Source organism: Pterocles gutturalis, unplaced genomic scaffold, assembly GCF_000699245.1.
Source record: "Pterocles gutturalis isolate BGI_N339 unplaced genomic scaffold, ASM69924v1 scaffold44379, whole genome shotgun sequence".
Lineage (NCBI taxonomy): Eukaryota > Metazoa > Chordata > Aves > Pterocliformes > Pteroclidae > Pterocles > Pterocles gutturalis.
In genome coordinates, this window is record NW_010137372.1 from 51595 (window position 1) to 66747 (window position 15153).

Sequence of the window (15153 nt, forward strand, 5' to 3'; positions counted from 1 at the left end):
CCCCTGCAGATCTTTCAGTGTGGCAGGCACTCATGTTTAATCTGAAGTCATTTCACAGTTTAGATTAAGAGAAACCCAATAGGTAGAAGCTTATTGAAAGCCACATCTTGAAAACTTGAGTTGATGACAGTAACCCAAAGAGATTTTAATGATGAATACTTGCAGAAATTAGAATAAACATATGTAGTCCACTACTTCAGAGCTTGTTCCGACTGTGTTGGGCCAGGCTTCTCAGTGAGGTCTGCTAAACTTCCTGATCAGTACTGGACATTCATACACTGTCCTTCCAAAGATGTGGAATAGCTAAGGCCGTACTTTGACCCATGTGCTCCCTCGACTCAGTCAAAGCTTGTCATCCGTCATTTCTAGAAACTGAGCATAGACATCCCTTGAGCATTCCCCTTTTTGGTTGAATAAGAACTTGTAGTAGCTGCCATCTGCACATATTGCTGAAACAAAAACAGAGTCACGTTCAGTTCAGCTGTTCCAGAGGTACTGTTGCATTCCTTCCCCTGGAGCTTAAACTGACCTTTCAAGCCAATGGAACGTACAGGGAGTTGCTCTGGAGGAACCTGAGCTAAGTCAGTCCTTGTGCCCTTGTCAGCTAGCACAACCCCGCGCTGCACCCAGGCTTGCTCCCTTCCTTCCCCCGGGGCACTGCTTGATCTCACACCCGCGCAGCGCTGAGCACTAGGAGCTCCTGTTCACGGCTGAGGTGACACATACAATGTTGCCTCATCTCGGCATCCCCTCAGCTCAAAGCCCGTGTAGCTCGAAACCTTGTTCTCCAGACAGAACCTGAGGAAGCCTCCACTACTCACCTATGACAGCGTTTGGCTCCGTTCCAAAGGCACAAATGCACGGAGAGCCTGAGGGAACCTGAAATTTGGAAAAACTCCATTTGGAACTGAAGTATTTGGGGAGAAAGGTGGCAGAAGCCAAACTGAAAGAGATAAAAAAAAAGAAGTGTAACAACTTAGTAAGGTGTTGACTAGAGTTGATGTAGAACTGCTGCTGTGTTTGAGCAAGTTGCAGTGTTCACGCTAACTGCTATTTTTGGTTGGCTTTTTATTTTGTTCTACTGAGTATCAGGTAACACGTACGATTCTCCTTCTAGGGAACAGGGACCCTACAACTGCCTTTCTGGCTTCATGTTTTAAATTAAGTGTCTGCACAAACTGCTAGAAGGATTGATTTTAGTAGAGATTACTTTAAGTGTCTACAAAGTATGTTTATGCTAAGAGATAGCCACTGAAAACCCACCCCAGCCTTCTGCTGCAATTCTGCAGCTCCACAAAGGACAGCAGAAACTTGGCAGCTGTCATATAGTCCAACATCAGCAACTGCTCTCAAGCACAAGAGATTAATCTGACCACTTCTAGTAGGGCAGATATTAGCTACTGCTTGACAAAACCAGTGTTTTAAACTCTGTTAAAAAGGACAAGCCCCCCCTCCCAGTCCCTATAAAGGCTTCAGAAAGGCTCAGACCCTACCTTGACTGCTTATTTCTTTTGGGGTCTTCGGCAGCAAAAATATGTACTGTGCCGTGGTCGCTGGATACGCAGATAAGGGAAGCATCCTGATTGAAGTTGATACTGCAGAGAATACACACAGTTGCAGTTACCTCTCCTGGAACGTACCCACAGCTGTTGGTGCACAGAATGCTGCTTCTGCAGTTGTCTGGAGCAGCCACCAGCCTGGCAGGGACGGTGTTAACAGCTCCTCTCTCCTGGGGGAGCTCGGACTCCTCTAGACTCCTCCAGTTCAGTGCTGCTTTGCTGGCAGGATGAACAGCCCCTTCAGGTATGAGTGCACCCACTCACAACAGAGAACCTGGTTTATTGGGGCCAGCCGTGCAGCAGGCTGCCCTGACTGCCCCGAGGGACACAATCAGCGTGGGCCCTTCATCCGCTGGAAGAACTGCACCACCTCTGCTCCCAGGAGTAGGCAGGTATTGGATAGAAGGTGCCGCACTCCTACCCCGGAGTGGTGCTAAGCAGATGAACAGAAGTCTCCCCACTCCTGGGAGAGTGCTTTCAGCAGTGGATTAGAGCCAGGCTTGTGCCTTGGGCTCTCGCATGCAGAGCAGCACAGTGCTGTAAGGAACACTCCACTGACCCTGAGCTACTCATCCTGGTCTGTCTGGGCAGGGGCAGACTGCATCACCGCATTCCCCCTGTTTCCGTGTGAAGTCAGTGTATCCCCCCAGCCACAGCTTGTTCTGTGCAGAGGACTCAGCCTAGCCATAGATCTGGTTTTGTCCCAACCCCTGTCACCTGTGCTGGGCTTCACACAGCTGCTGCCCTCTCCTCCCCAGCATGGAGCAGAAAGGAAGCAGCACAGCCCAGCACAGCCCTGGGACCTCTGACTGCTGGGAGAGTTCTGCCTTGTGTCCACAGCAGTGTACCTCTCCTTCAGTTTTTGAAGAGGACTCAGATGCTGTTTACTAGGCTGCCTCAGCACAGTAATTCCCCCAAGAAGACAGAGCAGAAGCAGTTAAACATACCAGTATATATTGGCTGCCTGTGATCCTCTTCGGAGCTCCTGGATTAAATGCCCTGATGAAGTATCAAATATTCTTATAAGGGTCCCCTTGAAAAGGAATCAAGCATTGTATTAGGAAAGACAGAAGACTGTACCTGTGAACACATCCTAAAATTCTGTCTGACCACCTGCCCCTACATACACAATGGGGTTTTTCATCTCAGTAGACCTGAGAGAACCTCTCTTAATTTTTGGTAAGAATATTGATTCACCCCCACACACCATCACCACCATGTTCTAATGCTTTGGTATACAATCATGTTACCTAGCTACTCAACTGAGTAAGTGTCATCCAAGTTATATTCTAAAGCTCTAGTGCAGCCGTGGCATTAGTTTGCAAGACTAGAGCAGATTGGTGTACAACCTTTTGTGCCCAGGTTCTGTGAATTGTTTCTTTCTTGCTCCCCATAGTCTGCTTTGATTGCTACTGTGCAATTTTTTTTCCACTTAAGTATAATCAGGCTGTGGCTAGTCTTGCCTTACAATTAGTTCAGTTGAAGTAATCTAGAATTAATTACTTAACACATGCTCATTGTCTGTGTTGATCCAAATCTGAGAGACCCCACAGATACATCAGGTTACAGACAGAATACTGCAATAGAAACTCGTAAAACAAGTTAGTGTATCCCCAACAAAGTGATCAGCAGTGCAGTAGTACTGTCATCTGCTGAAGAGTGGGTATATGTTATCACCTGCGACTCATGTTATACACCTGGTTCACAAATGCATCTCTCCAGTCGCACACCAGTAAATAACAGAACCCAGCAGAGAAAGATTCTGGTAAACAGCTTAGTTTTGATTTAAGACACAAGCTGAAGACGTTTGCTTACAGTACGCTCAGTAGGGCAGTTTGGCCATACTCCTGTTTCCGTTTGAAAATCCTGTTTGAACTTTTTCTCTACACAAGAAAAACGAATGTCTGAATACAAATTCAGCAGGTTACTATTCTGTTCAGCAATGGAGCTGGGACTATGTTCTTTTTTTAAGCTTTTAGAGCTAGAGGCTGTGCAGTAGAAACTATTCTAAAAAGAGACTCATTGAATTAATTTAGGTTGTCCTTGAGGAACTCAGTTGAGTGGCAGAAGGTAGCGAGTGCTGGGCCTGCGGCAGGCAGAAGGGTAAGGTGGAGCGGTACAGCTACCTGCCCTTCCTTGGGAGCTTTGGAACCAGTCGCCCTTGGGCAGATGAAGCTCACTAGCAGCTGTCACTGGAGTGCCCGTGGAGAGGGCAGGCATTTGTGTTCTTCCTGCCTCTCCCTGCATCAGCCCAGCCCAAAGGGATTTGTACAACGCAGTAACTTCAGGTTTTTGTCAGTGCATTGCATGCTTCAGCCCTGTGTAACGTATGACTGCACACAAGGTGGTAAATATTCCAAGAATCATTTTATCATTTACACTCTGTATTGAAAACATCTTGGTCTGTGTATGAGAAAAATGGAGACCGTGCACCTCCCTCCTGCTCTGTAACGGGAGCTGAGCCAGAGCAGAACTAAGGCCTGCAGTATGACAGACCTATTTGCAAGTATTTCTTTCGCCAGTAGTTTTAAAGTGAATCTAAGGACAAACTAATAAGGTGAAAGAATGTATTCTTCAAATTAATTGTATTTATTGAAGAACACATGAAACACGTGAACTGCTTGGGCCAGATCTCATTCAAGAGTCACTGCTACAGTCAGCTCAGATACAAACACCACCTCAGGCATAGCATTGGGATTGCTGGTTGGACATCCCAGAGCAGCAGTAAAGATAACGAAAGACCAAGAACACATATTTCAGTGACAAATATACCAGTTAGTTAGTTCTATGTCTTTCCTACAACAGGATGTGACTTCCTATTTTAGAAGGCCTTACTACACTGGAATGCACAGTAAATCAAAGGTAGGTGGAGGTTATTCTTACTTTTTCTGATGCAGTTGCAATTCTTGTTCCCTGCAGGTTTAAAGCTATACAGCTCAAGACTCCTTCATGAGCCGGTATGTCAACAGGAGGCTTTTCTGTATTAGCGAGATCCACTATCTGCACATGCCCGGTATGTGTTCCAGGAAATGCAAGAAGAGAATTATTACTATTTGGACAAAGGACACAGAGACCTAAAAGACAAAAAAAAACCCAATAACTGTAGTTCCCATAACCTAATAAAGTTTTCAAACATAAGTTTCTAAACTATCAGTCATTTCAGGATAAACAAATATACATGTAGTAAATCAGAATTTCACTTTAATAGCTATTGCGGTATCCCAAAACATGATCAGTCTAAGTGCAGAGCACAGAGAAGTAGGGTAGCAGCATAATTTTAACTTGCTCTCGTCACTTTATTTCAAAGTAATCTAAAAAAAAAAAAGTTGTGGTTATCCAAAATCTGGATGTTTTCAGAGATCAGCTCCATCAGTCTGTTACAGCAAAGCTATTTAAAAACAAAAGAAAGTGTCCTTAGCAGCCCAGAAAGGGTAAGAGTTTATAATAGGTGATATTTTAGTTTCTCCTCTGTCAGTGAAACTGATTGTTATTAATTCATGTTTGAATTTGTTACAGAAGAAAGCATATAGCTCTTAACAGAAATCAAATCTATAACCAAAGTACATGAAAAAGCTTTTCTGTGCAAATATTAATACATTTCAATAACCATTTTATTAAAGAAAGCATCTCCAAAGGGCATTACTGTAGTGCAGTAAGCAAACAGTTTAATGACTTACTAAGTAACTGTTGGAGGCAGCTAAAGATAAGTAGCATGTCAAGAACAGAGTAAAGGTGTTTCTGTCCCACAACCCACTTACACCACTAACCTTTAGGGTTGTAGCAGGTTTCAAAGACGTGCAACTGGTGGGGATTATGTGTGAATGTGAAAACTTTAATCATCGAGTCCAAGACTACCACAATTCTGAAACAGACAAAAAGTTCCTGTGACTTGGGGTAGGTGAAACAGGGACGTAGGTATTAATTCACATCTGTAAAGACTTTCAACTGATTTACTGGCTATATGCTTCACACACAACAGACCTTGCAAAAAACACCATGCAGCAATGAGCCTCCAAAGCACTTTTATCTAAAGCTGTGACAGCAGAACCCCTCCGCCCACGCACACAGACTCCAGCTGTTAACAGATGCTCTAGAGATCTGCTTGAATTCCCTTCACACTCCTCCACACCTAGAAAAACAGTCAGCAGTAGCCACAGGAACATTTCCTTACATTAGGGGGCCAGAAAGGCTTACAGGCTTTTCACTAAGGTCTCAGATCCCAGTATGCTTGAGCTGTAACCTGTTAACACCTAATGCACACCCCAAAGGCCTCTTTTACCTTTAACTGCTTGTGCTAAAGCAGGATCTCTTTCTGTGAACAGACAGAAATGAGTAAAGAATAGCGTACAAAGCCACGCTGCGCATTTGGAACACGTTTGTTGTACCTACCTATCTCTTCGCAGCTTCACTGCTTTGACTTCTGTAGAAAACTCTATTTCAATGACGGTCTTCTTCTTCAGGTCATCCCAGATCATTACTGGAACAGTGCAGAGATTGCATCAGATCCTCAAGGCGTATCCAAAGATCCACATCGTCTCCCTCAGAACAACTAGTTTCTGAGAAGGCGTATCAAGAGGTGCATCCCATAGCTAAGCAGTTCCAGGCTGGCATCCTCCTAACCAGAAGGTACTCAGCTGCTACACATCAACCCGCCCTTTCAGGCTGTGACTCATGCAGGTAGGAGGTGGTAAACTCTAACCACAAAAGCTGACAATAATAAAAACACATTTTTCTAAAGACAATCAGCTTTTTTGTTTTGCTCTGAGAGTTACCAAAGCAATAAGGCAGCAGTCACGAAAAGCAGCGTACTTTCCTACAGAGCTGGCCAGCCAGGGACCTTTTCCCTCTCGGACTGCTGAGCCACAGAGTCTCTCTGCAAAGTTAACTGTGAGAACTAGAAACTTAGTCACCAGGCCACAGAGACTAGTCACTGCAGGTAACTGCCTGTTAACCGCAGTGATGCAACTTATTTCACCACATTTACTTAAACCTGCTGCAACATCCCCTCCACCCAGCCTTCAGATCACCAGACCCCAGCTCAGGGCGTTTGGTTTGGGAATCCCTTGAGCAGTTGCACAGAGATAGCGAAGCAAACATTGACACGATCTGTTCCTCGAGACTCACCTTTGTTAGGTGGGTACTTCGGCTTTTTTCCTCCACCTACTAGTGCTAAATAGTTGCAACGAAACAACATTTCGACATGGCCAACACCACCTTCTAGAAATTCTGAAAGACAAATGGATTTTATTGAGAAGGGTCAGAAACTGTTAAAATTCCATCTAATCTTTACCGCTGTTAAAAGAAAAGCTGGCGTTAACAAGTGTTTCTCTCAGGCACCGAAGAATGGTATCTTCCTACCCTGGCTGACCTTAAAAAAACAAAGAAACCTCTAAGAGTGGGGGTGACAGACAAGAGATCCTGACTAAAAGGGTGGGTTTGTTTTTTTTGTTGTGTGTGTGTGTGTGTGTCTTGTTTCAGATTAGGACTCTCAGCAAAGCTGCTTTATTTTTCATAGCAATGATGATGACTGCTGTTGTCACACAGCTGGGACAGGCCTCATTTTCATATATAAAACAGCACAGCAAGGTTTTAAAGTTATATTAAAACAAGCTGCATGAGAGGAGATAAGCAATAGCATCACAGCAGCTTGATCATGTCTGTTATACAGTGGGTTTGTAAATCTGTTTAGAAAGACTGCCCAGCTAGCTCAAACCCACGCCCCTCGCACACGCACATGTCAGGTGCAGTGGTGTTCCAGTATGCTAACAGCACTCAGAAAAACACCACGGGTAGTCACTAGTCATGAACATTTTATTTGCAAGGGGATTTGTCTTTATAGACTTGGTGAATCTGAGGGGAGAAGGCAAAATGCACACCGATGTAACTGAACTAGAACCTCTAGTGCTGTTCTCTGGAGCTGCTGGAATAGGTAAGAGTACCGCCCAGCTCCAGCAAGCCCCCACCCAGTGCTGCAGGAACCAGTGAAAACGAGATCAGCTGGTGCAGAGAGCTGCTCATGTATGGGGCAAGGAAAAGGCTTTTTTTCTTTTTAAGAATCTCAACTGCAGAGGAAATAGACTAAGATGCCATGCTTATGGTGCAAGTGGAAGAACAAAATACCAACCAAGGAATTTTATAATAAATTAATTTTTTCTATTTGATGACATTTGAGTGGGGGCGTGGCTTTGTCTACATGTCTTAGAGGGGTGCTTGGCATTCCACCGCAGCGAGGGAACTGAATTGTCAGGAAGAGAGGCTGGAACTGTGGCCTTCAAGGTAGATGAGCAGAGTCAAAAACAAACTTCTGCTTTAAAAGACTGTCTGATAACTCCACGCACTGGCAGGTTGCAGCAGGAAAGGTGGACGAAAATGAGTAAACCATTTCAAAGCCAGAGGAAAAGTTGAAATTTCACAGGACTCAAGATAAACCTACTGTCAGAAATAGGGATGGGAGAGACCAGCAAGAATGTCTGAGGAGCTGGGAGGAAGCACTACAATGGAAAGATGGAGCCATATGCATGAAGCACAGGACGAGGGAGATGAGGAATCTGTGCTGGGATTTGACTACACAATGCTGAAGGTAGGTGCCTGGAAAGATTCACACTGGAGCAGTAAAGCCTTGGACTTCATACAAGTCCTTGTGGTTTCTTCAACGACACTTCTGACTGCCGAGTTTCCTTCCTGAACAGTTGGATTGGGACACTGCCTCCTTCTGCACCACATCCTCCTCTTAACTCCATTACAGCATTTAAAGCATGACAGCACATTTTGTTACGAAAAGATATGATCACCACAACAAAAAGTCTTTAAATATTTACAAACTACAACCTGAGACAATTTAAGAACATGCAGTGTGTTCTGAATCTGTATTAGAACAAACACTTTAATCATTATCTTTACAGTTCTGACAGGTGATGCTTGGATGGGGAACTTCATGGAACTCCTGGATGTAAGAGACAAGCCAGGGTCTAGTGGTTAAGACTTGGTTTCATACTGGCTTACAGAGATCAAACAGACAAGCTCCATCAGGGACCATCTCAGGTAGGTGTAAATACACCTGAAAGATGAACAAGATTTCTCTGTGTACCTGTGCAGCCAGTCCAGTCTGGCCTCTCAGAATCCCCAGGGGAAAGGCAATCTGACTCATAAGAAGCATTTCCCCACAGAACTCCTTGAAGTATGTCCAGAGCTGCTACTGACTGGGAGAGTTTTGACAAGGAACAACAGCACTTCAGCCCGAGTTCCCATCCTTTTAGCACACTATCACAGATGACAGTCTCAAGACATGTTGCTTAGGGAAGAATTTAGTATTAAGAACAGAAAACAGTCTGTTGGCTTTGGCCACGGGAACAGTGACTGAAATATCTTACAGCACTAGAAAGTGAGAGTATGGCTGACTTGATAGGGATTGCCATTTTTAATACATTTTTCCTCTTACTAAATCCCTTCTGTCACCGCAGGCTGGAAATGCTTGGGAACCTGTTTAGTGTGGCAGCTTTCTTCCTATATTTAGGGCTAGAGTCACATGGCTAGGATTCATTTTCCCTTATTTTGACTCAGTTATGTTTGCTTTCTGGCGAAAAGCCCCACTACCTGTTAATAATAGCTCATATAGTAATTTCTGTTAAGACACAATATTAGGTGTACCACCTTAAGATCCTCCCAAATTTTTTAAGTGTACAGAGAATACAAAATTTTGAGTATTAGAGGTCTGAGCTCACAGTGCTCTTGCAAGCAATACTCTAAGCAAGTCACGTTCCGTTCAGATCTCCCGTAACAAGGCAGCAGTTTTATTGCTGTCCCAGCTCATCCATACTGCACAAGAACAGAGCAACTTCTCTTGATGGCACATAATAACGCTGCAGCAAGGAACTCTTCTCCCACTTGTGAATAACCAGGACTGCAAACATCAGCAACAGCTAACACAGTTCAGCCTCTGCAAGAAGGTGAGACACATTCGTCACCAGCCAGCTTTCTGCACATGAACAGCATCTAAACATCTGCCCAGGCAGCGGAACAAGCGAGAGTCCCTTTGGGACCAGCATGGACTTCCTGTCTTGAGGCTTTATTCAAAGCCTTCCAGTGATGGAACAGTGAAAACTAAGCAAGAATCTTAGAGAAAAAAACCGAGGAGGCTGAGCTTCCAACACAGAACTAGCATGGTATAATAAGTAAGCGTTTTACCTTGTTTCTCTTTTTCTTTGAGTGGGTCTGCATTATAAACTCTGAATCCATTTTCCATTCCACATGCAAAGCATCCTGTAGTAAAAAGCACATATATATACACATATAGAGTAATTGCGAGGTACACTGAGAACTAAGCAAGAGCCAGAGGGTTACGAGAGCATTACTGGATAACTGCGTTGTTAAATTCAAGCTGGCTTTGAATTGTTAAATTCACCTGCAGGCTTTGTTAGTGTTTGCAAGTGAAAACCTTTCAGAGGGCTGTTCTCTCTGCTGGCCTGGGTTGAAAGTGGGAAGTTCTCAGTATTCTTTCTAGACAGGTGAGAAAACAATGTAAGGAAAGGACAGCAATTCCCAACCCATCTGTATCCTATGCCATGCACTACCAAGGGAAGGAAACCTGCACTTTAACTTCCATGGCCCAACAGTCATTATGAAGCAAAACCCCTCCTTTCTTACTGGATCTACATTTACACCATGACTACAACTCTATGAAGCATGATCCATTGTTCATGTTTCCACAGGAGAGAGCTTCTCCAACGTAGTTTTAAAAAATGCTCTAATGAGAGTTTATTGGGTCAGATGCCAATAATTACATGCCGATAGCTTAAGTCTAAACCAGGGAATGATTAGAAGACAGATTAAAATACACTGGAAAAATATTGTAGTTACACGTAATTCATACAGAATTATGCATATGCCTTTCCAGTGGAATCCATCAAACGACCAGTATCCTGTTCTGCTGTTTTACTTGCTAATGCCTGAATGCAGTTATTAGTATGAAGAAATGCCAGTGTGAAGTGAGAGCAATTACAAGTCATTCAGAAGCAGCTACCATCGCGAGAGGCAGACTGACAGAAGATTACATACACGGTATCAAAAATCCAGTTAATATCTTCAAGGTACTGGAACAGAGATACTCAGATTAGCCTGGGTTTATTCTTCTGCACTGCAGTGACTGCAAAGATGTGAACCCCCCAAACAGAAATTGAGGAGCTATGTCTAAGTGCACCCCTTCCCCAAACTCAATACCCAGAGATCCGAGGGCGGGTGGGGGAAGGAGAGAAGGAAGTCTTCACTCTTAACATAAGGTCTCCAACCCAGCTGCTCACAGCCCAGTGCCCCGTGATTCCCTACAAAAAAAGTTTGCGATGGCTCAGAAGCTGGCAAAAGGGCTCAGACTGCAGGAGGCTGTTTCAGGTGTTCAAGGTTCCCAAACAGCCAGCAACGGTCCTCACAGCCCAGGCCCTGGCTGCCTTTGGGGTTTGCATGCTATTACCTTAGAGGCGCAATTAAAAAATCTGTGTATGCTCACTGAAGAGCAAGTGAGCAACGCTCAGTACACATCTGCTGCTGCTCACATCTTGATGTGGGTTAAGATGTCAGCAGAAATCATGCAACCAGTGACACCTTTTCTTGTTTTGATAAAGGAAATCCACTGCACAGAACAAAACCAATGTTCTCACATAACAACACAAAAGCATACAATAAACTTGATCTTGACAACAGTATGAGTTTAAAAACTCCACAATTTGGGAAAAATCATGCAGCCAATTTGAGATTCCTTTTTAATACTTCAAGAGTTTCATTCCAAGTAGGACCGCTTTAAGGAAAAAAAAAAAAACACAAAAAAACCCAAACCAAACCAACAACAAAAACCAGCCAAACACAAAAACCCCCAACCAAAACCCAACAGCCACAAAAAAAGACATCGGACCCATCCTCTGCTTTAGAGACCAGTATCTTTACAAGGTGTGGGGGTGTGTGTGTGGCAGCATCGGTAGGGTTCCTATTCACTGAACTCACACATTCAAAGGAAAAATTACTACAAGATCCATCTCTGCACCCTTCAGTATAGACAGACAAGAAATTAACCCTCTTCTTTTACATCTAGTCACTAGCAGCATAGTCCCAGACCCAACACACCGGCCTGTTCTAACAGTACAACAGTTAGCTGAGCAGTGAAAAACCCCCTGCTCCCCCAGCCCGAAAGACTCACAGCCACAACTCCACTCTGTCCAAGACTTCATAAATAAATTAAGTGCAAAAAGTTCTTGTTTACATATGTAAGCACACCTAGAGAATGGTCAACAAGAACATAATTATAGAAACATTAGCAAACATACTGAAATAGATGCTTTTAAATTAACTATATTTCTTTTACCTCCTTCCTTCTCAGTGCATCGTTCTTCCGTGTGCCGTCAGCCAGGCACATACGGTGTGCTGTGCTGCTCTCACAGCACTAATAACCTGCCGCCTTGTGCAATATACTCTACTGGGATAACTAGAAAGCAAATTACAACGGAAACATTTCTATCTAGATAAAACAACACTGTACAGGATGTGAACTAATCTGCTTCTGGAAGCTGGAGTGTGTACCTGTACAGTTATTTTTCCAACGACAGTTTTATAACACAATATTGCATTTCCAGGAAAGATGAAGGAGAGGGATGGCGAAACTGGTCTAGAGTAAAAGAGCACTGTAAAGCTTTCCTTGTGCTAATATCAGCAGCTTCTAACAAACCCAAACAGAGCATTCCCAATGCAGTAAAATGCAGACATTACATTTCCTGTAGCACCACTACAGCTTTTCTGCAGGGCTAACCTCCTGAGTAAGACATGGGCAGCTTTTAACGTCTTGGGAATATCCACATTTTTCAGTGGAGACAGCACACCAGAACTGAGGGAACGTGGATAATGGTGATATTCCCCATCCTCTATCCTTACTGATGGAGATACAAAGTTCTCAGTCATGGCAACCCCTGAGCCAAACAAGAGAAAAAACTATACAGGAAGATTGCTGCTATTCATTCAATTCCAGGTTACGGGAACAGCTTTGGAGCCCAGTGTTTCCCATCTGACTGACCTCAGCGTTTACCAGTGGGATCACAAATTTGACAGCCACAGCTTGTAAGTTCTTATGTACAGAGAGCTGGGGAGGGGCTGCCAGAAAAGGGAATTGCTGCAGTAACAAGTATGCTTCCTTCCCCAGGAAGTTCACATCTCATTTTAAGAGGGGACAGACATGCTGTCAAAGGGCCACCAACAGATGACAACTCAAAATAATAATTAACTATTACAGAATTATTACCCTAACCTGCAGCTGTGCTTGTTCCTACCCGTAAAAGCACTATTTGGCAACAGTCCCAGTGAGGCCACGGTAAGTTTTGTTTCTTCTAAAATCAAATAAAAATGAAGGGTTAAATTAATGACTGTCCTAGAGGATGCCACAAGCTGGAGGGACATGCTAACGTAAAGAAGTCAGCAGGCTTTAGGGCCCAAGATCCAGAAATTGCAGCAGTGAAGCCTAGGGAAGTAACTATGGCAGGTGCAGTTCCTCACACCTTAGGTTTCCTCGCCACAGGAAATTTTGTCTAAAGCCATAAGGGAGAGCACAGAATCCTGCTAACACATATGTGGTCCTATAGCTAAGCACTTCACCCCACTACAGGAGATGAAACAAACAAGCCAAGTGTTTCAACACCAAAACAAGTCCACACCTCAGTTTCAAACTGGCTTTAGACTGCAACAGTGACACAAGAGCAGCCAGTCAGCAATTTGCACACATACTTTCTGGTATGGTAATTTATTACGATGTTTTGTCTATTCAGGTCTGTAAAGCACTTTAATGTCCTCCTGAAAGCACTAGAAAAGCGCCTGGAATCAGGAGTACACCAGCTTGAGAGTAAGAACCTAAAGTCAGAGTATTCTTGTTTCCAACAACGGAGAACACCTTGCAATATGGCCCTTCCAGTTTGGAGGGTTAGACTGTTTCTTTATTTTTTTAATTTAAAAACAAAAAATGGCAAGGACACCCAATATAAAAAGACAGTATCACTCAAAACGCAGTATGGGAAGTACATTTCAGAAACACTGCAGATGCTAGCTTTATGCCTTGTCAGTCACAGGAATTACAACTTGGCAAGACTTCTTAGATCTTTCCTCCCATCTCCCCATCAAGACTGGCTAGTCTTAAATTACTAAGAAATTAGGTTATTGTGACAACACAGGCAGACACGCACACTGGTAAGCTTCAGCACTCAGGTGACTCATATTTCTATTTTTGGTGGAAGCAATAAGGAAGAAGTGAGCTTTTCCTCTTACCTACTCTTCTTTGAGCAGCCAGAGGGTTACCTTTCCTGTAACACTTTGGGGCCTTTTGAAAAGTCAGCATGCTACCTACAGTTCAAAAGTCATCGTTCCTAAGCAGGAAGAGCTCCAGGAGCCTGCCTGTGAAAGCCAAACATGGTTTTTGTTGCAGTTTTTTGTTTTTATTCAGTTGGCTGCCCAGGCTAGCTAGGCTGGGACTGCAGTGCTGTGAGGAGCACGCTGCTCACCTTACAGGTTCCCAAGACAAATCCCTTAACTTTGGATGGGACATTATTAAAAAAGTGCTTACATTGCATTTATCGCTACAGAATTTAAGGAAGCCTTTGCAACAAAGAATTAGATTTAAATTCTAAAATTATGTTCTGAAGGCATTTTGCGGTAAAAGAGAAACTTCTCTTCTTACACAGTTCTCTTTATAACCCAGCCCCATCACAGGCCAAGCAGCAAATATTACAGACCCTGCAGATCTGAAATGAAGCTCATTCTCACAAATCTTTTTCCATCGTTGTTGAAAACACAGGATGAAAACGAGTGCAAACAGAGTTGCTAAAAACCAGACTCTTCTATTGCTTTAAATCCAACAGGATAGCATGAAGAGAGCCATCAAGAAGCTCACTTCATTAACAGCAATGACAAAACCTCATCAGAGATGTTAGGCTAGAAGCAACAGAATAATTCGTGCTTACACATGACTTCAACAGCATCAGCAACAGGCACGGGAACAACAGTCTACAGTGAGAGAAGCTGCAAGGCTGTCTTAGGCAAGAGTGTTATTTGTTAAGACAAAAGGATGTTACAAAATGATGACCTTCTATTCCACAAAAATGACACTTACTCATAAGACTGGAGCTATTTTTGCATTGCAAAAGCAAGATGAGACACAAACACCTCCTTCCTAGAAAAGGCCTTCTCCTTTCTAACAAAGGAAAGAACCAACAAGCCTACAGCTCTGAAACTTTTCAGTGCTCCGTGTATCTGCACTCGTCTGCCCATACAATCAGTACGTTTAACCCCCATTTTCAAAATACAAATCAGACAAAAACACAAACAACGTACACCACTCATTTTGAACGGAAAGTATTTACACCGGGAAGGTGGCATTTGGTGAGTGACCTGTTCCTGCTGCGGTTTCAGAAGGACAACCCTTGGAGCAGGGGATTTACAGCAGACACACAACTGCACAGGGCAGGGGGCCAGTTCTAAGCAGCACAACTCGCAGCACGTACCAACCCCCCCGAGAGCCCGCTGTCCGGCCAGAGGCACAGCGAGCACCGCCGGGCCTCCCCCCACCGGCCCGAAG

At 43.9% G+C, this 15153-nt stretch overlaps 1 protein-coding gene across 1 annotated transcript; it reads right to left on the reverse strand.

The window, feature by feature from the left end:
• Positions 1 to 352: 352 nt before the first annotated feature.
• WDR45B (WD repeat domain 45B) lies at positions 353 to 9818 on the reverse strand. Its single transcript, XM_010082592.1, has 9 exons — positions 9744 to 9818; positions 6684 to 6785; positions 5949 to 6036; positions 5327 to 5421; positions 4443 to 4633; positions 2507 to 2592; positions 1494 to 1595; positions 822 to 943; positions 353 to 372 (listed from the first exon to the last, which is right to left on the reverse strand). Exons 1-9 carry the CDS (start codon positions 9799 to 9801, stop codon positions 353 to 355), a joined length of 864 nt encoding a protein of 287 aa, XP_010080894.1. The 5' UTR covers positions 9802 to 9818.
• Positions 9819 to 15153: the final 5335 nt, after the last annotated feature.